The 21,735-nt window shown below is 37.8% G+C and overlaps 1 protein-coding gene across 12 annotated transcripts in view; it reads right to left on the bottom strand.

Moving 5' to 3' along the window:
* The window catches only part of ZC3H13 (zinc finger CCCH-type containing 13), a 102,366-nt gene that overhangs the window by 34,504 nt on the left and 46,127 nt on the right, over positions 1 to 21,735 (bottom strand). For 11 of the 12 annotated variants that reach the window (XM_044926818.1, XM_044926816.1, XM_044926815.1 and 8 more), the window contains 2 exons: positions 20,504 to 20,701; positions 2,275 to 2,585 (listed from right to left, as the gene is read on the bottom strand). In XM_044926818.1, the coding sequence (XP_044782753.1) occupies positions 2,275 to 2,585; positions 20,504 to 20,701 (509 nt within the window). Of the gene's footprint in view, positions 1 to 2,274; positions 2,586 to 19,400; positions 19,450 to 20,503; positions 20,702 to 21,735 lie in introns of those variants that run through there. The other variant, XM_044926819.1, reaches the window with a different exon arrangement.

Here is a 21,735-nt window from a genome sequence, read left to right as displayed (position 1 = left end):
GATTGAACAAACTTTGAACATGATATTCTGGTATCAACATACCCATACATAAGATCTGAAACAAGTAAGCTGATCTCCTACCAATCCTATCAATGATGGCTTACTTTTAGAAATCACTTTTAGATTCAAAGCAACTTTAACTCATCTCTACTAAGTATTAGGCCAGACTAGTTCACACATGACCTCCAATGTACTTAAGCACTTGAGAGTAACCTATAGTTAGTAAGTTGGCTGGCAAAGAGATACTGCTATTCACCCTTTCTCTCTCTCTCTTTCCTTTTTTTTTTTTAAGCTATTTAATGGACTCACACTTCCATCTTTAAAGCTTTTTCTATTTAAAGCACTTTCTAACATTTCATGGGAAAACTTTAAAAAACAACTTCAGTTTTAAAAAAGCTGGAATGAACCTCAATAGTTATTTAATTCAAACTCATCACTGTATACATGAAGAACAGAGGTCAAGAGCTTAAGCGGTTTAGTCAGCCCCATACATTGTGGGAATTTGCCAAGATTAGAAACTATTCTTTAGAGATGTCTAGAGAAACATAAATTGATGACAGCATAAATTGAAAAGAACTGAAAGCATTAATGAGAGACCCTCAAAGAACAACCCCTGTACTTTTTTTTTTTATCAGATTCCTTTGTAAATTACTTAACCACAAGATCTGATGCTATTTTAGCAATTTTATAGTAGCCTAGGACCTATGGCTAGGTCCGTAGACTTTCCCTGTCTGATATCCACAAGATCCTCATCAATAACTTATCTCCTCTGCCTACATCCATAAACGCCATCTAAGGATAGAAGCATTAGGCAAGAATCTGACAAGGTCTCAATTTTTTTTGACTACATCTATGACTTCAAGTCCTCCTCCAATCCCAAGTGTGCCTAGATATTTGATCACTTAGCACTAGGTTCTTCTCTTATGATGCCCCCAGCTGTCTTTACCAAAGACACCCAGTCACTGTATTTGCTCCTTACCTTCCTCCCCATCCTTTCACTAAAATTATTCTTATTTCAAAAAATGACTTTCGGAAGATTAAAGAAACATCCTCCTTACAAAGAATCAAAAAGTGTATGATTTATTATTAAAAGGATTCATATACCATAAAACTCCCTTACCACAAAAAAAAGCATTCTTGTAAGAATCAACTGCATAATAAATTTCCCCTTTATTAAGGAAACTGTGTTTAATAAATAGTATTTTGAAATAATGAAGAGTTTTCATTCAATAAGTAGTCACTAAAAATATACCATATTCCCAGTCAACCCTAGTTGTTGATAGGTGTAAGAGCATTTTCCCCACTTACCAATGTTTTATATATAATGCTGTGCTGATCTGGTTCCAAAATCATGTATACAAGCAATAATTCTCTAAAATACATGCCCTGTCTAGTCCCTATCTATGCATCCATCATTTCTAGGAAAAAAAAAATTATTTCTTGCACTGTTGACTGGAGAGTAAGTTCAACATGTTTCATAGGAGATGCTATGTGATACAGAGACTTTAAAAGTGCACATTAAATAGAAGTGCTGTTGCAAGTAAGCACGTATTTCCTGAGTATTCTTTATGTTAAAAAAACTAACTTAGAAGATTTTAGGGAAAAGGCTTGCTAAGTTAAATAAACAACAAGAAGCTTAGACAAGAATTACAGAAAGAAATGAGAGTGATTCAACTGTACTGCTTCAATTGTACTACTTCAATCTCAGCTTGAAGACAGAATAGCAAATTCAAAGTTAATGTAATGCTCAGGAATCTAAAAACTGTCTTGCTTACTTCTTTGTTGAGTTAGACCTGGAAAATTGATCACTTGGTTCCCATGGACCTGCTGAACATTACCCCAGCCCACACCTCTTTGTTAAGACATCTCTGATATGTTCCAACTCTACTCCCTGTTTGTTGCTTTTCTTTTAACCTCTTCTGTTGTTTTTAAAGAATTAACTAAGCAATTAGACTGACACTCTTAAGAACCATATAGTCCCAAATTTCTAGAACTTGAGAATACTCAAGTAAAACAATGTACCAAAAGAAAGCAACAACTTAATATACATATAAATGCCCAATTACATATATCTATAGCTTACATTTCCATGTCCTTAAGCACCTATTGCCCTAAAGAGCTCTGATCCACGTGTTACAGAAAATGTAGTATATAACACAGTTCTCTTCTATCCCTTATTCTAACAATAAATCTGATTGTCCGATTTTTTAATAAAGAAAATATCCACTTACATAAAAGAACTCTAAAAAACCCACAACACTGCCGAATATTTACCTTCCCTCCTTTCATGACGCCGATCGTGAGACTGTGAAGCTCGCTCATGATCGTGCCTCCCCTTCTCTCTCACTGGAGAGCGATGTCTTGGAGGGCTTTGCTTTCTCTGAGGAGAAGCCAGAGAATGTGAAGGATAGGGAGAAGCAGAGCGGCGTAAAGGTGGAGTTATTGTCCTCTGATAAGATGGTGAAGGAGTTCTTTTTCGGCGAGGAGAAGGAGAATGTCTTTGAATCGACGATCCTGACTGTGAGGAAGATGAGTGATGTCTAGAAGATATTGGAGAATGATGTTGTCCTGCTGGGGAAGTGGATCTGTAAAGAGAAACAACAATAAAAAACTGGGTTCAAGAGCCTTCACTTTCCACCAAAGGAAAGTCTTTTAAAACAACAACAAAACCCTGAATATAAAAGTTAAAGCTAAAAGTGTGAATAATAATTTTAATTCAAAATGATGTAAATCATTAACAGGTTGATTTTTAAGTCAGTTTGAGGCAAGTTCTAGATGAGACACATATTGACCTCCTGAGCTTTGGCTCCAAGGCACACTTCCTTTTTCCAGGTAACATTCTCCCGGATCACAAACAGTTCTTATTATCACATAAAGTACGGAATTCACTCTTAACCAGAGATGATCTCTGACAGTGTGAATGGGTACTTAGAGGACAGAATCCACAAAGAACTAAAGAGAAAACATACCAGTGAGATCTAGATAGATATTACTGGCTGTGAGAATGCCTATAATTCAGGGTTGTGGGACAAGCGAAAAGCTATCACCAGCTATACCAAACATAAAGTTTGACTGCCTGGGCTGACATGTAGGATGGGGAAAGAACACTAGGGTTAAGGACAGGACATACTGCCTATACTGTCTTTATCTTAAATAACCTACCTTTCACTCTTGGGCAGTACAAATTGAGATTTAGTTCATAAGCTTTGGTTTAATTAAGGCTCCCTCTACTCCCTTCAAATCATGTTGCTTGACTGCGGCCAGAGAAATAACTTAAAAACACATGAAGCACATCTGAATCACTCCTATGATCTGTTAGGTCCTGGGCTCTGTCTACAATGAATATGCAAAAGCTAAGTGTGATGGAGAGCTAGAAAACATGCATTTGCACATTAACTGAAAAGAAACACGACTAACATTTAAAAAAACAGCATTCCAGACATCACATACTGAGATATCACATACTGAGATACATATCATATTTCTCAAAGCAATCATTTCAAGGCTACATGGTTGCTCAAAAAAATTATGAGTTCCTGTTAACATATTATGGAATTACCTTCAGTGTCTATGATGAGTATTTTTTAACTTCTGCAATGCTGACAAAGTTATTAAACCAAGATTTCTCAATCTTGGAAGTACTGGCATTTTGTATGCAGTGCTTCTTTGTGCTGGGGGCTGTCCTGTACATTGTAGGATGTTGAGATCATCCCTGGCCCCTACCCATAGAAGCCAGTACCATCTGACTCCCACCCCCATTCATATCAGTAAAAATTACTTCATATAGCTCCAAATGTCTCCAGGCAGGTAAAATCAAGCCTTCTGGAGAATCCTTGCCCTAAACTATGTTGTTTATAAATGATGCCTTAGTAGAACTTTTATCAATAAAAGGTTTAAATCTATGAAATACATGTTGCTGAGCCAGGAAAGTGGTCTAATACGTTGGAAAGGATTTTGTAAAATAACAAGCTGAGCAAACAGAAACACTTTTTGGATAAGAGTTGACAGTAAAACAACAAAAATCAATAAATATCAGCTAACTAGAACACCACACTTATCTAAACATTCTAGCTATTTATGATTACAAAACTTTCATACTTTTAATAAAAACTGTTATTCTTTCCTTATATACAAAAAATAAGACATAAACCACCAGAGTTAAACTGACTCTAAACTGGAATATATTTACTAACAGGTATGAGCAGAAATGCTCAATGGGTCTTAGCCAAATCTGGAAAACCATTTATGACCAAAGGCTACTCATATACTGAACAGAAAAATTATTGCAGGACTGAGAAATTCTCATTCTAATTTGACTATTGTTTGGTGCTTTCCAAATTCAATTTCCTTAGGTTCTGATCAATTTGGAAACACCTAAATTGAAAAAATAAACAATGTAGCTCTCCACTGAACTGACATTTTGCTTAACTTTGAGTTTATTTCTGAGATAAACTCAAAATTGTTTCAGCAATGTCTGCAACTCCTTTTGGTGATTTGTTCACAAACTTAAACAGTTCACAATACTGTCTTTTAAAAAACACATTACAGTCTAATCACATCTCTATTCAAATTTGGTGTCTACTGCTGCTGTTGTTCAGGTATTAGGTCATGTCTCTTTGTGACCCAATGAACTACAGCATGCCAGGCTCCTCTGTCCTCCATTCTCTTCCTGAATTTGTTCAAGTTCGTGTTCACTGAGCTGGTATTGCTGTCTAACCATCTCATCCTCTGTTGCTTCTTTCTCTTTTGCCTTCTATCTTTCCCACCATCAAGGACTTTTCCAATGAGTCAGCTCTTCACATCAGGTGGCCAAAGTATTGGAGCTTCAGCTTCAACATTAGTCCTTCCAATGAATATTCAGGGTGAATTTCCTTTAGGTTTGATCTCCTTGCAGTCCAAAGGACTCTAAACAGTCTGCTCCAACACCACAATTCAAAAGCAACAATTCTTACACACTAGGCATTGTTTATGGTCCAACTTTCACTTCCGAACGGGACTACCTGAAAAACCATAGCTTTGACAACACAGACCTCTGTTGGCAAAGTGATGTCTCTGTTTTTTAATACACTGTCTAGGCTGGTCATAGCATTCCTTCAAAGGAGCAAGCATCTTTTAATTTCATGGTTGTAGTCACCATTAACAGTGATTTCAGAACTCAAGAAAATCTGTCACTGCTTACACTTTTTCCCCTTCTAACTGTCATGAAGTGATGGGAATGGATGCCATGATCTTAGTTTTTGGAATGTTGAGTTTCATGCCAGCTTTTCCACTTTCCTCTTTCACACTCATCATGAGACTCGTTAGTTCCTCTTCACTTTCTGCCATTAGAGTGGTATCATCTGTAAATCTGAGCTTATTGATATTTCTCCCCGTGATATTGATTCCAGCTTGTGATTCATCTAGCCCAGCATTTCACATGATGTACTCTGCATATAAATTAAATAAGCAGGGTGACAATATACATCTTTGTCATATTCCTTTCCCAATTTTGAACCAGTCAGTTGTTCCATCTCCAGTTCTCACTGCTGCTTCTTGACCCAGATACAGGTTTCTCAGGAGACAGGTAAGGTGGTCTGATATTCCCATCTTTTTACGAATTTTCCAATTTGTTGTGATCCACACAAAAATGGAAGAAAAACTTCAGTTCAAGCTTAGATAATCAAGCTATCATATTAAGGACTGAACACCAATGTGTTGTCACGTTATGTCCAGCATTTTAACCATATTTTTCTACTTATCCTTTTGGGCAGGGAGAGGGGAGTTTGTTGATTAAATCATCTATTATCAAACTAATGTTTGCGTCCCCTCCCCCTTCTACTCCAAATTTATATGTTTGAGGCCTTAACTTCCAATGTGATGCTATTTGGAGGCAGGGCCTTTGGGAATAATTCGGTTTAAATGAAGTCCTGAGGATGAGGCTCCCATAAGGGGATAGTGTCCACATAAGAGGACAAAGAGACTACAGAGTTCTCTCTCCCCTGTAAGTGAGGACACAGTGAGAAGACAGCCACCTACAAACCAGGAAGAAGGCCTTCACCAGGAACCAAATCTGCTAGCACCTTGACCTTGGACTACCCAGAAACCAGGTCTGTGAGAAATAAATGCCTGTTGTTTAAGTTACCCAGTCTATGATATTATGTAAAAATCACAGCATTTTTACATTTTTTTCTGTTACTATTTTTTTTTTTAAGTCTGAAGACTGAAAAATAGTGAAAAGACAGAGAGGATCTATTACCAAAACAAGATGAGTCAAATTATGGATATAAGCCTAATTGGTCCCACACCTATGTTCATTCTGCATATATAAAAGACGTGACTCTAGGTTATAAAACTGTCTTGAAATCTGACCTAAACTATTAGCAATTAGGCTTCTAGAATATTGCAGGGATGTAGTAAAATACATTTCACATTAACTAGTACACTCTAGTTCCTGAAGAACTATGGATGGAGGTTCAGGCCATTGTACAGGAGGCAGTAATCAAGACCATCCCCAAGAAAAAGAAATGCAAAAAGGCAAAATGGTTGTTTGAAGAGGCCTTACAAATAGCTGAGAAAAGAAGAGAAGCTAAAGGCAAAGGAGGAAAGGAAAGCCATACCCATTTGAATGCAGAGTTCCAAAGAAAGCAAGGAGAGATAAGAAAGCCTCCCTCAGTGATCAACGCAAAGAAATAGAGGAAAACAATATAATGGGAAAGACTAGAGATCTCTTCAAGAAAAGCAGAGATACCAAGGGAACATTTCATGCAAAGACAGGCTCAATAAAGGACAGAAATGGTATGGACCTAACAGAAGCAGAAGATAGAAAGAAGAGGTGGCAAGAATACTCAGAAGAACTATACAAAAAAGATCTTCAAGACCCAGATAACCATGATGGTGTGATCACTCACCTAGAGCCACACATCCTGAAATGTGAAGTCAAGTGGGCCTTAGGAAGTATCGCTATGAACAAAGCTAGTGGAAGTGATGGAATTCCAGTTGAGCTATTTCAAATCCTAAGATGATGTGAAAATGCTGCACTCAGTATGTCACCAAATTTGGAAAACTCAGCAGTGGCCACAGGACTGGAAAAGGTCAGTTTTCATTCCAATCCCAAAGAAAGGTAATGCCAAAGAATGCTCAAACTACCGCACAACTGCACTCATCTCACACACTGGTAAAGTAATGCTCAAAATTCTCCAAGCCAGGCTTCAGCAATATGTGAACCGTGAACTTCCAGATGTTCAAGCTGGTTTTAGAAAAGGCCGAGGAACCAGAGATCAAATTGCCAACATCATCGAAAAAGCAAGCGAGTTCTAGAAAAACATTTATTTCTGCTTTATTGACTATGCCAAAGCCTTTGACTGTGTGGACCACAACAAACTCTAGAAAATTCTGAAAGAGATGGAATACCAGACCACCTGACCTGCCTCTGGAGAAATCTGTATGCAGGTCAGGAAGCAACAGTTAGAACTAGGCATGGAACAACAGACTGGTTCCAAATCGGAAAAGGAGTATGTCAAGGCTGTATACTGTCACTCTGCTTATTTAACTCATATGCAGAGTACATCATGAAAAATGCTGGGCTGGAGGAAGCACAAGCTGGAATCAAGATTGCCGGGAGAAATAACAATAACCTCAGATATGCAGATGACACCACCCTTATGGCAGAAAGTGAAGAAATAAAGAGCCTCTTGATGAAAGTGAAAGAGGAGAGTAAAAACGTTGGCTTAAAACTCAATATTCAGAAAACTAAGATCATGGCATCTGGTCCCATCACTTCATGGGAAATATATGGGGAAACAGTGGCTGGCTTTATTTTCTTGGGCTCCAAAATCACTGCAGATGGTGACTACAGCCATGAAATTAAAAGACACTTGCTCCCTAGAAGAAAAGTTATGACTAACCCAGACAGCATATTACAAAGCAGAGATATTACTCTGCCAACAAAGGTCTGTCTAGTCAAAGGTACATTTTTTCCAGTAGTCATGTCTGGATGTGAGAGTTGGACTATAAAGAAAGCTGAGCACTGAAGAATTGATGCTTTTGAACTGTGGTGTTGGAGAAGACTCTTGAGAGTCCCCTGGACTGCATGGAGATCCAACCAGTTCATCCTAAAAGAAATCAGTCCAAAATAATCATTGGAAGGACTAATGCTGAAGCTGAAACTCCAATACTTTGGCCACTTGATGTGAAGAACTGACTCACTGGAGAAGACTCCAATGCTGGGAAAGACTGAAGGCAGGAGGAGAAGGTGATGACAGATGATGAAATGGTTGGATGGCATCACGAACTGGATGGACATGAGTTTGAGCAAGCAAGTTGGCAATGACAGGGAGGCCCGGGGTGCTGCATTCCATGGGGTCTCAAAGAGTTGAACATGACTGAGCGACTGAATCGAACTGAACTGAGTACACTCTAAAACTGAATGATTTCCTATCAGAAGGGAAAAAAGAGGTGACATTTGACACTCAAATAAAGAACAAAGGAAAGCTTATTGCACAAACAGAAGCCTCAATACCTTAAAACAGAAAACTGTAGACTGTCAGCAAGTGCACTGTGATTTATAAAACACAAGGAAAGCTAATCTTTAGCTTGAGTTGATGCCATTCAAAAGCTTTTTAATGCTGCTATAATTACGACACAACATGGAATGAGAATATTCAGGGTATACTTGAGGAAAAGATATGAAAATTTATGCAATTTAAAATGAAAGTTCCTTTCATTTGAGATGCAAGTAATTCCACCTACAAACTGATATGTTTACTCCAGACTTTCTTAAAATTTGTAACACCAATTTTTCTCAATAAATGGTTTCTATTTCTCAAATATGAAAATATGCTTATATAATGTAACTGAGAGAGTCAATTCTTAGGTTGATAAGAAGTCCGGGGTCTCTGAGGAGGAGGAGGAGGAGAACAGGACACATGTTTTTTTCTTTAAGCCCAGAGCTGATGATTACACAACAAAACAACTCAGCTTAAACTCTGTACTAAGGATTATATAACAACAATGTATCACCGATTCAACGGACATTAATTTGAGCAAGCTCAGGAACTGGTAATGGACAGGGAAGCCTGGCGTGCTGCAGTCCATGGAATCACAGAGTCAGACAGGACTGAGTGACTGGACTGAACTGAACTGAACTGAACGTAACCTGCTTGAGGACATGTTTCTCCTTCTTGAGAACCTTCTGACTAATCCTGTCATCTTAAAATGTATATTGTGGGAGTGGGTCTTGTAAAATCTTTTTACTGTTAGTTCTAATTCTGTTACTTTAAAATGTATATTATGGGACTGGGTCTGATAAGGCCTTTACAACCTTTAGACATTCTTTTGATTTACTGTAATAACCAATTACAAAAGTATACAGCTCCCTTTGCTAAGACTAGCAGGGGGCACTGTCATCCCCCTCTGATGTCGGTGTCAGAAGCTTTCTCTGTCCCTTTTTCACTTTAATAAAACTCTGCTACACAAAAGCTCTTGAGTGATCAAGCCTGGCTCCTGGTCCCGAAACTAAATCTTCTTTGGTGATCACAAATCTAACATTGTTCACTGTAAGCTATCAGAGCTAAAATTCATAATTCAACCTTTAAAATCATCATGCAAAAAAGCACACTTAAAAAACACTAAATGAACTATGGACACTATCAAAATCAACTCTCCTTTCAGTGGTAAAATAGAACACAAAATGGTACACATTTCACACATAGAAATATTTAGGCTTTACTGTTTACATAAGAAACTTATTTTAAAAAGTAAGTCACTACTAGGTATAAAATAAGCTACAAGGATTTATTGTACAGCACAGGGAATATAGCCAATATTTTATAATAGCTCTAAATGGACTCTATATAAACAGGGGCTTCCCTGGTGGCTCAGATGGTAAAGAATCTGCCTGCAATGTGGGAGACCTCAGTTCGATCCCTGGCTTGGGAAAATCCCCTGGAGAAGGAAATGGCAACCCACTCCAGTATTCTTGCCTGGAAAATTCCATGGACAGAGGAGCCTTCTTTATTGTAAGTTTCAGGTGTACAACATAGTGATTCAACATTTTTGAAGACTATGTGCTTAGTCACTCAGTTGCGTCTGACTCTTTGCAACCCCATGGACTATAGCCCGCCAGGCTCCTCTGTCCAAGTACTACTAACTGTGGTTCAATTTCATTTTTGTATTTATGTAGAAATGAATTATTTAAAAAACCTCAATTAAAGAATAAAGAGGAATGTTAAGACTTATTATCAGCACACCCTTCAACCATATTCAAGCCCAGAATTATGTGCCATTTAAATAAAGTGATTTTTCAGAATCTGGTTCAAGAGACTTACATGACTAGAGTGAACTAAAAATTGTACCCATCACTGTGATCAAAAGTCAGAAGAAAATATCCAGCATCCCTAGCACATGAAGAGACTGTTTCCAAGCTCTTGGACTGCAAGGAAATCCAACCAGTCTATCTTAAAGGAGATCAGTCCTGAGTGTTCACTGGAAGGACTGATGTTGAAGCTGAAACTCCAATACTTTGGCCACCTGATGCGAAGAGGTGACTCTTTTGAAAAGACCCTGATGCTGGGAAAGATTGAGGGCAGGCGGAGAAGGGGACGACAGAGGATGAGATGGTTGGATGGCATCACCGACTCAATGGACTTGAGTTTGGGTAGCTTCCAGGAGTTGGTGTTATACAGGGAGACCTGGTGTGCTGCAGTTCATGGGGTCACAAAGAGTCGGACATGACTGAGCGACTGAACTGAACTGAAGAGTAAGAGAGCTGGTAGTTAAAATGTAATAAAGTTCAGAAACAATGCACACCAGCATAACACAAATTTAAGACAACTGGCTCCTATCTTCTATTTGGCGCATCAAGTTAAAGTTATCCCTTTCTCCTGAAATAGGATGGAGAGGTGAAGAGATAGAGGATCGGCCCCTGCCAAGAAACAGCAAGCAATCCAGTCTTGGGGGAGAGAGAGGTAAAGAATGGTTTCCAAGTCCCTAGACCAACTACTCAGACTCACAATGTTTTCAGCTCAGGCCAACAAACTGTATGTCAAATTAGGGAGACTCTTGAAATCCCTGCCACTGTCTCGGAAGTTCTATCCAATGACAGGTCATTTAATTGTCAGTAAAAAAAAAAAAAAAAAATACCACCAGACAGAATCGAACCACAGCCAGTAATAGATTTTGATAGTGTGGCTGGTTATCTCTTATTTCATTAATCTCACTACATACAACACAGTCCCACATATTTACTGGATTGAATTTTCAGCCTCTATATGCTATTTTATGCATTTCTGATTGGATCAATCATTAAATACGGCTAAACTTTGCAACTACTTAATGCTACTGAAAACCTCCCTGAAAAACAATTTTCTTCTTTAGTCTCTAAACATGATAGACAAAGGGTTGAGAGCACAACTTTTAGGAACATAAATACCATTCTAGATTTTGGCTGCAAAATACAAGCTTCTCTTTTGGTTCAACAAATTTTCTCAATATCACACCTATAAAAGAGAGCCCAAGCCTTGATCAACTGGACTAAATATAAAAGATTTTGCCCCCCCAATGCAGTTATTTTGATATTTATAAAATAATTTCATTTTAACACAAGGTTACCATGAATAGGGGCTTCCAAGCGGTGCAGTTGTAAAAAATTTGCCTGCCAATGCAACAGACACAGAAGACACGGTTCAAACTCTGGGTTGGGAAGATCCCCTGAAGAAGGAAATGGCAACTCACTCTAGTGTTCATGGCTAAAAAATCCCATGGACACAAGAGCTGGCAGGCTATAGTCCATGAAATTCCAAGAGTCAGCTACAACTTAGTGACTAAACAACAATTATGAATTTAGCATATAATTATGTTCAGCTATATTTATTTAAGTGTCTTAATTTTATATCCCTAGCATAAATTATTATGCACCTAAAAATACTTTTTAGGTCTACAGACAAGGCTCAAATAAATGCAGAAAAAAAGACACCAACTCAATCAATTCCCAACCTGAATACAAAGGTTCCATATTACTATTAAAAGGTTTGCATATCCTTCATGATATTATTTGTGCTAAAGTCCACTAATTAGGAAGATATTACAAATTCACCAATGATTTTAAAGTTTAAATTTTAAATTTATATTACACTCCTTTTTTTCCTTATAGATGTGATACTGGCTTTTTCTTTTTTTGGAGTATGGTTCATTTACAACATTGTGTGAGTTTCTGGTGTACAGCAAAGTGATTCAGTTATATTTCTGGTGATTGTGTGTGTGTGTACAGTGACTATATATTTTTAAGTATCTTTCTTTTTGGAGATATATACTAAAATATATGCAAATGAAATAAAGTAAGATGTCTGGATCATCAAAAAAGCAAGAGAGTTCCAGAAAAACATCTATTTCTGCTTTATTGACTATGCCAAAGCCTTTGACTGTGTGAATCACAACAAACTCTAGAAAATTCTCACAGAGATGGGAATACCAGACCACCTGACCTGCCTCTGGAGAAATCTGTATGCAGGTCAGGAAGCAACAGTTAGAACTGGACATGGAACAACAGACTGGTTCCAAATAGGAAAAGGAGTACGTCAAGGCTGTATATTGTCACCCTGTTTGTTTAACTCATATGCAGAGTACATCATGAGAAATGCTGGGCTGGAGGAAGCAAGATTGCTGGGAGAAATAGCAACAACCTCAGATATGCAGATGACACCACCCTTATGGCAGAAAGTGAAGAAGAACTAAAAAGCCTCTTGATGAAAGTGAAAGAGGAGAGTGAAAAAGTTGGCTTAAAACTCAACATTCAGAAAATTAAGATCATGGCATCCGGTCCCATCACTTCATGGCAAATAGATGGGGAAACAATGGAAACAGTGACAGACTTTATTTTCTTGGGCTCCAAAATCACTGCAGATGGTGACTGCAGCTATGAAATTAAAAGATGCTTGCTCCCTGGAAGAAAAGTTATGACCAACCTAGACAGCATTATTACAAAGCAGAGACATTACTTTGCTGACAAAGGTCCGTCTAGTCAAAGCTATGGTTTTTCCAGTAGTCATGTCTGGGTGTGAGAGTTGGACTATAAATAAAGCTGAGCACTGAAGAATTGATGCTTTTGAACTGTGGTATTGGAGAAGACTCTTGAGAGTCCCTTGGACTGCAAGGAGATCCAACCAGTCCATCCTAGAGGAAATCAACTCTGAATGTTTATTGGAAGGGCTGATGCTGAAGCTGAAGCTCCAATAATCTGGCCACCTGATGCAAAGAACTGACTCATTGGAGAAGACCCTGATGCTGGGAAAGATTGAAGGCAGGAGAAGAAAGGAATGACAGAAGATGAGATGGTTGGATGGCATCACTGACTCGATGGACATGACTTTGAGCAGGCTCTGGGAGTTGGTGAGGGATAGGGAGGCCTGGTGTGCTGCCATCCACGGCGTCGCAAATAGTCAGACATGACTGAGCAACTGAACTGAACTGAACTGAAGATGTCTGTTGGTTTGGTTTAGTCACTAATTCGTGTCTGACTCTTGTGACCCCACAGACTGCAGCCTGCAGGCTCCTCTGTCCACGGGATTCTCGAGGCAAGAATATTGGAGTGGGTTGCCATTTCCTTCTCCAGGAAGTTGTCTGGGGTTTGCTTCAAAATAGCACTGGAGTGGGGAAGAAGACAGGGGTACAAATGAAACTATGGATATGAGGATCATTATACTACTGTCTACTTTTGTGTGTGTGAAATGCTCCATAATAATGTTACTGTAAAATTTTTCCATCTTCTCTATATAACTGAGTAACATTAGCATACACTTACTCAAGAAACCTATCAGTTCAGTCAATAGAAATGCTTATTGAGTGCACCCATGGATTCCTCCCTGACCTGTCCTTAATGGCCACAGAATAAGATTCACCAGTCCACACTATGAATGGTAGATACTTAATAAATAAGATGCTGAATAAACCAAAGAATTAATCCAATATGTAACAGTCTTTGTCAAAGGTCTGAAACATTCTGATTTTAATTATTCAGATGTGCACAATCCCTGAAAGAAAATAAGACTATCAGTTTGGAGGTAAGCTGTTTATTCTAGTAAGGTGATGTCAGTCAACAAGTTCTGAATGATCACACCTGTCTTTAAAATATCTGGGTAAGACTCATACAGGCATTTATATTTCTATCAAGACATATTCAGGTAATTACAATAAAGTGATTAAAAAAAACTTACTATGCTCTTTATATTATCTAATTAAACCATAAAATTCTGCAACCTAGTATTCTGATTAAAGCATATTAACCATCATAAAACTATATTTAACCAGCAGAATGAACTATATGCAATAATTAGCTAACTTTTCTGGTTAACTACTATCCAAAAAGATTTTGTGTTTGCTTAATCCCTTGTTCTTAAACTACACTAATATACTGCCTCGCATTTGAGATTCAGCCAAGTGTATAGAATATTTTCATGGACATTATTTGCTTCAAAAACAACTACATGACAGAATTTAGTGTTATTCAAATTAACAAAATATTCTGGGAACAGAGTATATTCTTAAGTTTGACATGGACAATAAAGATTTAGGAGTAAAGTACTTGAATTCTCGATTCCAGATTAGTGCCAAAGGCCTAAAGAATGATTAATAATTCTAAAAAAATTTTGGAAGGCTATGGACATACTCCCCCTCACCAAAACACACACAGGCAAATTCTAACTCACAAATCAGACCCTAAAATCCAGGTCAGTCGCCCTTGATATAGAAAGTTGAAGAACTAACTGAGACACAGAAGACAGGGGGAAGGACTTCAAAGTCATAGAATTGTGTGGCTTTGTGGCATCATCTGTCTCACATGTAGGCACATACATTTGGACCACCCTTTAAGAAATGTAAGCGATCCCCTAAAACCAATAGGCCTAGTAAGTCTTCTTTACTTGAAAGGAAAAAACAAAAAAACCCTATACGTGCAAAGGTGTTATTTTACACATACATGATTACTATATTACTTCCACCTGTAGTAACAAAGCTTTGGCCAACATTTTAGTTCACTGGTGCATCACTATGTTTTAAGTGTCCCCTCCCACACCCACACACTAGGAAGTCAGTAACAATTGAATGAATAAAGGTATCAGCATACTTTCACTTAAGCCCAGCACATTCTGATAACCAAAACACTCCCAATAAGCCCATTATAACAACTAAATTAATTTTAAAGTACAATTTTCTCCAAAAGGAATTTAGATATTAATCTTCAACCATATATCCCAGAATCTGAAAGCAATGACAAAGATTCTTAAATACATGGTTTGGCTTTAGAATTAATAAATTCCTTATGAAAGTGAAAGAGGAGAGTGAAAAACTTGGCTTAAAACTCAATATTCAGAAAATTAAGATCATGGCATCCAGTTCCATCATTTGATGGCAAATAGATGGGGAAACAGTGGAAACAGTGACAGGATTTTTTTGGGCTCCAAAATCACTGCAGATGGTGGTGACTGCAGCCATGAAATTAAAAGACACTTGCTCCTTGGAAGAAAAGCTATGACCAACCTAGACAGCATATTAAAAAGCAGAGACGATACTTTGCTGACAAAGGTCTATCTAGTCAAAGTTATGGTTTTTCCAGTAGTCATGTTCGGATGTGAGAGTTGGACTATAAAGAAAGCTGAGAGCCGAAGAATTGATGCTTTTGAACTGTGGTGTTGGAGAAGATTCTTGATAGTCCCTTGGACTGCAAGGAGATCCAACCAGAATATCCTAAAAGAAATCAGTCCTGAATATTCATTGGAAGGACTGATGCTGAAGCTGAAACTCCAATACTTTGGCCACCTGATGTGAAGAACTGACTTACTGGAAAAGACCCTGAAGCTGGGAAAGATTGAACACAGGAGGAGAAGGGGACGACAGAGGATGAGATGGTTGGAAGGCATCACCAACTGGATGGACATGAGTTTGAGCAAGCTTCAGGAGTTGGTGATGGGCAGGGAAGCCTGGCAAGCTGCAGTTCATGAGGTCACAAAGATTTGGACACAACTGAGCTCAACTGAATGGAGATAAGTTAACAAATCTGCCTTAAAAATAAACAAAAACCTATGAATCAAATCAGTTTCTCCTAACTCAAAGTGGGCCCTTTCAACCTTGTCAAACACCAAAGTCAAATTGGACCCCTTTAGGGGTTTCAGGCTTTAGGACTCCAGTGCCAACAGGGTACCCGTGCAGCCCTTCAGTAATCTGCTGCTTAGTTTCCTTACACAGAAGAAATAAACCAAGTTCAGAGTTTTCCATACAGAGAGCAACAGGTGAGTCCTAGACATATCTTATTATTTCTGATAGAGACGGTCAAGGAGAAAAACATGGAATTGCAAACTACCCCAGGGACTTAAGAATCACCTCTCACAACAGATTTCTGGGTCAAAATATCAAAATAACAGCACTAAGAATCATTAGAGAAGAATAAAGACTTCAGCAAGAACATTTAACATGATTTATACCCGATTTACATGTCATTTTCAAAAACAAACCTATCAGACTGAGTAAGATAAAGAGTATATTTTAGGAAAATATGTTCAAGAATTATGGATGTTCCAGTTAACCAATTCTTATTGCTCCACTAAGACATAATGTTGCTAGATCCTAGCAACAGCTGACACAATCATTCTGGTTCTTTCAAGTCACCAGAGGAGGGACAGAAAGAAAAAAAAAAAACATTTCACCTAAATGAGTTAGACAAGATGACCTCTCACAAAGACAAAAAAAAAAAAAAAAAGTGGTGGGGGGGAGTTAAACTTATCACCAAAATCTATTTTGGGGAAAAGGATGGGTTTTATTGAACTTACATATTATCAGATCAGATCAGATTAGTCGATCAGTCGTGTCCGACTCTTTGCGACCCCATGAATCGCAGCACGCCAGGCCTCCCTGTCCATCACCAACTCCCCGAGTTCACCCAGACTCACGTCCATTGAGTCAGTGATGCCATCCAGCCATCTCATACTCTGTCGTCCCCTTCTCCTCCTGCCCCCAATCCCTCTCAGCATCAGAGTCTTTTCCAATGAGTCAACTCTTCGCATGAGGTGGCCAAAGTACTGGAGTTTCAGCTTTAGCATCATTCCTTCCAAAGAAATCCCAGGGCTGATCTCCTTCAGAATGGACTGGTTGGATCTCCTTGCAGTCCAAGGGACTCTCAAGAGTCCTCTCCAACACCACAGTTCAAAAGCATCAATTCTTCGGTGCTCAGCCTTCTTCACAGTCCAACTCTCACATCCATACGTGACCACAGGAAAAACCATAGCCTTGACTAGACGAACCTTTGTTGGCAAAGTAATATCTCTGCTTTTGAATATGCTATCCAGGTTGGTCATAACTTTCGTTCCAAGGAGTAAGCATCTTTCAATTTCATGGCTGCAGTCACCATCTGCAGTGATTTTGGAGCCCAGAAAAATAAAGTCTGACACTGTTTCCACTGTTTCCCCATCCATTTCCCATGAAGTGGTTAACTGCTTACTGAGTGGATAATTTATCCTGAATGATCTCAATATAACACAGGCTGTTTATGAAAAATCAACAGCAAACATCCCCCTCAATGGTGAAAGACTGAAAACTTTTCTCTTAAGGTACAAGGCAAAGATGCCCACTTTCACCACTTCTATGTAACTCAGTACTCGAAGTTCTAGTCAGGACAATCAGCTAAGAAAAAATTTTTAAAGGCATCCAAATTGGAAAGAAAAAAATAAAATCTCTACCTGCCAATGCCACGATGTTATATTTAGAAAACACTACAAATTTCACATTGCTAGAATAAACAAGTTCAACAAAGTTGGAGGATGCAAAATCAACACACAAGATCACTTGTGTTTCTACACAGTAACAACAAACAATTTGAAAAGGAAATTTAAAAAATAATTCCATCTACAATAGAAAACACAAAAAACACAACATAAAAAATACTTAGGAATAAGCCTAACCAAAGGGGTCAAAGACTTGTATACTGAAAACTACAAAACTATGTTAGACACAAATAACCAGAACGACGTTCCATGCTCACGGACTGGAAGATTTAATATGGTTAAGAGGTCCATACTGTCCAAAGTGATTTACGAATTTAATACAATCCCTGTCAAAATCCTAAAGGTAGTTTTTGCAGAGGATTAAAAAACCACCCCAAAATTTACATGCAAGGGATTCCAAATAGACAAAATCATTTCAAAAATAACAAAGTCAGAGGATTCATGCTCCTGATTTCAAAATCAGTGCAGTTCAGTATTATCGTTCACTCAGTCGTGTCCGGCTCTTTGAGACCCCATGGAAGGCAGCATGTCATGTTTCCCTGTCCATCGACCAATTCCCGGAGCCTATTCAAACTCTTGAGTAGGTGATGGCATCCAACCATCTCATCCTCTGTCGTCCTCTTCTCCTCCCACCTTCAATCTTTCCCAGCATCAGGGTCTTTTCCAAAGAGTTGCTTTTTTGCATCAGGTGGCCAAAGTATCAGAGTTTCAGCTTCAGCATCAGTCCTTCCAGTGAATATTTAGGACTAATTTCCTTTAGGATTGACTGATTGGATCTCCTTGCCATCCAAGGGACTTTCAAGAGGCTTCTCCAACACCACAATTCAAAAGCATCAATTGTTCAGCATTCAGCTTTCTTTATAGTCCAACTCTCATATCCATACATGACTACTGGAAAAACCATAGCTCTGACTAGACAGACCTTTGTTGGCAAAGTAATGTCTCTGCTTTTGAATATGCTATCTAGGTTGGACATAGTTTTTCTTCCAGGGAGCAAGTGTCTTATAATTTCATGGCTACAGTCACCATCTGCAGTGATTTTGGAGCCCCCCAAAATAAAGTCTGTCACTGTTTCCACTGTTTCCCCATCTATTTGCCATAAAGTGATGGGACTGGATGCTATGATCTTAGTTTTCTGAATGCTGAGTTTTAAGCCAACTTTTTCACTCTCCTCTTTCACTTTCATCTAAGGTAATCACAATGTGGTACTCGCACAAAAACAGACAAGAAGACCAACAGAGTAAAACAGAGAGCCCAGAAATCCTTCCTTCCATATATATGGTCAAATGATCTTTAAGGGTGCCAAAAACACTCAGTGGGGAAAGGAAAAGTTCCTTCAAAAAACAGTGCTGGGAAGTGTGGTTTTCTACACACAAAAAATGAAGTTGGAAGCTTATCTTACACCATATACAAAAAATTAACTTAAAAGGTATTGAAGATTTAGATGTATGGTCTAAAACTATAAACTCCTACAAGAAAACATAGAGGAAAAGTCTTCATGACACTGGAGTTGGCAATGATTTCTTAGTTCTGATATCAAAAGCACAGGCAACAAAACCAAAATCAACAAATAGGACATATCATACTTTAACAACTTCTGCGCATCAAAAAACACCAAAGGAATGAATAGGCCACGTATGAAAAGGGAGAAAATACCTGTAAATCATGTACTTGATAGGGAGTTAACATCCAGAATAATGGATTTCTATAATTCAACAAGAAGAATCAAATTAACTCAATTTAAAAATGCATAAAGGACTTTAAATAGACATCACTCCAAAGATGACATACAAGTGGCAGGAAAGCAATGAAAAGATGCTCCATATCACCAATCATTAGCAAAATACAAATCAAAGTCACAGTATCATCTCACACCAGTCAGGATGACTGCTATCCAAAACACAGAAAACAACAAGTGTTGATGAGGATGTGGAGAAACTCAAACTCTGTAACCCTCTTAACAGGACTGTAAAGTGGTGCAGCTGGTATGGAAAACAGTTATGAAAGTTTCTCCAAAAATTAAAAATGAAACGAAACTACCATACGATCTGGAAATCCCATTTCTGAGTCTATGTCCAAAAGAACTGAAAGAAGGGTCTTAAAGAGATGTTTACATACCCATATTCATAACAGCACTATTCACAATCGCCAAGAGGTGGAAGCAGCCTGTATGTTCACTGACAAATGAATGGATAAACAAAATGTGGCATATAGGTGATGGAATATTATCCACCCTTAAAAAGGAAAGCAATCCTGTTATGTGCACAGCGTGGGTAAACCTTGAAGACATAATGCTAAGTAAAATAAGCCAGTTGCAAAGAGACAAAGTGATTCCATTTATATGAGGTATCTAAAGGAGTCAAATTCACAGAAACAGACAGAATAGTGGTTACTAGGGACTGGGGAGTCGGGGATAGGTTGTTTTAGGGGTACAGAGTTTCAGATTTGCAAGATAAAAGTTTTGGAAACCTGTTTCATGACACTGTGGGGGGGGGGGAAAATATATATATATACACACACGCATATATAGAACAATACTGAACTGCACATTTAAAAGTGGGTAAAATTAGAAATTTTATGTTTCTTAGGTAATAATGATTTGTTATGTTATTAACATTTATTGAAGTAGTCATACTTCAATATGGTAATTATTAGGTAGAGTTCAAAAAACACTAAAAAATCCAGGATAGTAATGCCTGAAAGCTTCTGAATAGTATTACAGATTTTAAGAAAGTAAGATTATTAAAAATCCTACTTACCTCGGCTTGTCTCTTTTTTCTCTTTGTCTTTCAAAATCTCGTCCTCTGTCCTTTCCATCTCTTGGTTTTTCCTCTATCCTGTCTTTCAATTTATATTTTTCTTTGTATTTTTTCCCCAGAGCAATATCTTCCTGTATAGGAGGGGGAGGGCTAGGAGTTCGAGGTCCTTTCTTCTTACTTTGGTTGCTTTTTGAATTCCTAAAGTTAACACAAAGCTGTCAGAAGTCTAAAGACTTTTAGAAGGTGAAATAAGGTTTTTTTTTTTCATTTTAACAAAGCATGATTAAAGAATGGTTAGCATTCCTTTCAATAACTTGCCATTTACTATTTTATATACTAGTAATCAATATCCCCCCCCAACAACAACAAAAAAGAAAACAGAGAAATGAGGAAAGATTTACTTGCTACCTATTTCATTAACCAGTGCTTACTATATAATTTTAAAAGGTAGATTTCTGAGAAAAGATAGAGGTGAAATAGGAAGAGATTCAGGAAAGAAAATGTCATTAAAAAAAAAACTGAAAAAAATTTAAGATTATAAAAAAGTAGATAGAAAAGTAAAAATCACCTACAATTCCATTACCCAAGGACAGCCAATAGTAACACCATGGATAAACGTCCACACTTATTCTGTCTCTTTTCCTTTTTTCCTCCCTGCCCACCCCCATATGCACAGTCATAATGCAATGTTTTTTAAAAATTGTCTGTACTAAATACAGTATTGGTACATTTCTATAACAAAAAGTAGATTCCTATAATTATTCTTATGGACTGTACAGAATTCCCTTAATAGATATGCTCTATAACTTCTTTAAACAATTTCACATTTATAAGGTTTTTAGGTGGCTTCCATGTTTTCAGCATTATAAAGGACAATGACATCAAGTATAAATGAAACCCTAAGCATTGTTAAATATTTATTTAAATCTTTGTTTTATATCTTAAATATTCATTTAAACCTTTTCCAACTCTTAGACTACAGAGATGATCTTTTAAATTTTAGAATTTTGTCTTTCATGGTTTTACTCCATCTGGAACTAAGTGCTATAACTCTGAGCCCTTACACATTACAAACTGTCTGTCTTCATACCTTGACAGTGGTTTGACTGAATACTAGAGCATTTCAGAATGATATCCTTTTCCCTCAGAGCTCTATAAATACTGTTACAGTATGTTGCAGCATTTAGTGTTTTGGATGAAAAGTCCAAAGAGTCAATTACTTTTCCTATGCA

The sequence above is a fragment of the Bubalus bubalis genome, chromosome 13, assembly GCF_019923935.1.
Source record: "Bubalus bubalis isolate 160015118507 breed Murrah chromosome 13, NDDB_SH_1, whole genome shotgun sequence".
NCBI lineage: Eukaryota > Metazoa > Chordata > Mammalia > Artiodactyla > Bovidae > Bubalus > Bubalus bubalis.
The sequence above is the reverse complement of the archived record's forward strand: the minus strand, read 5'-3'. Positions and strand labels throughout refer to the sequence as shown.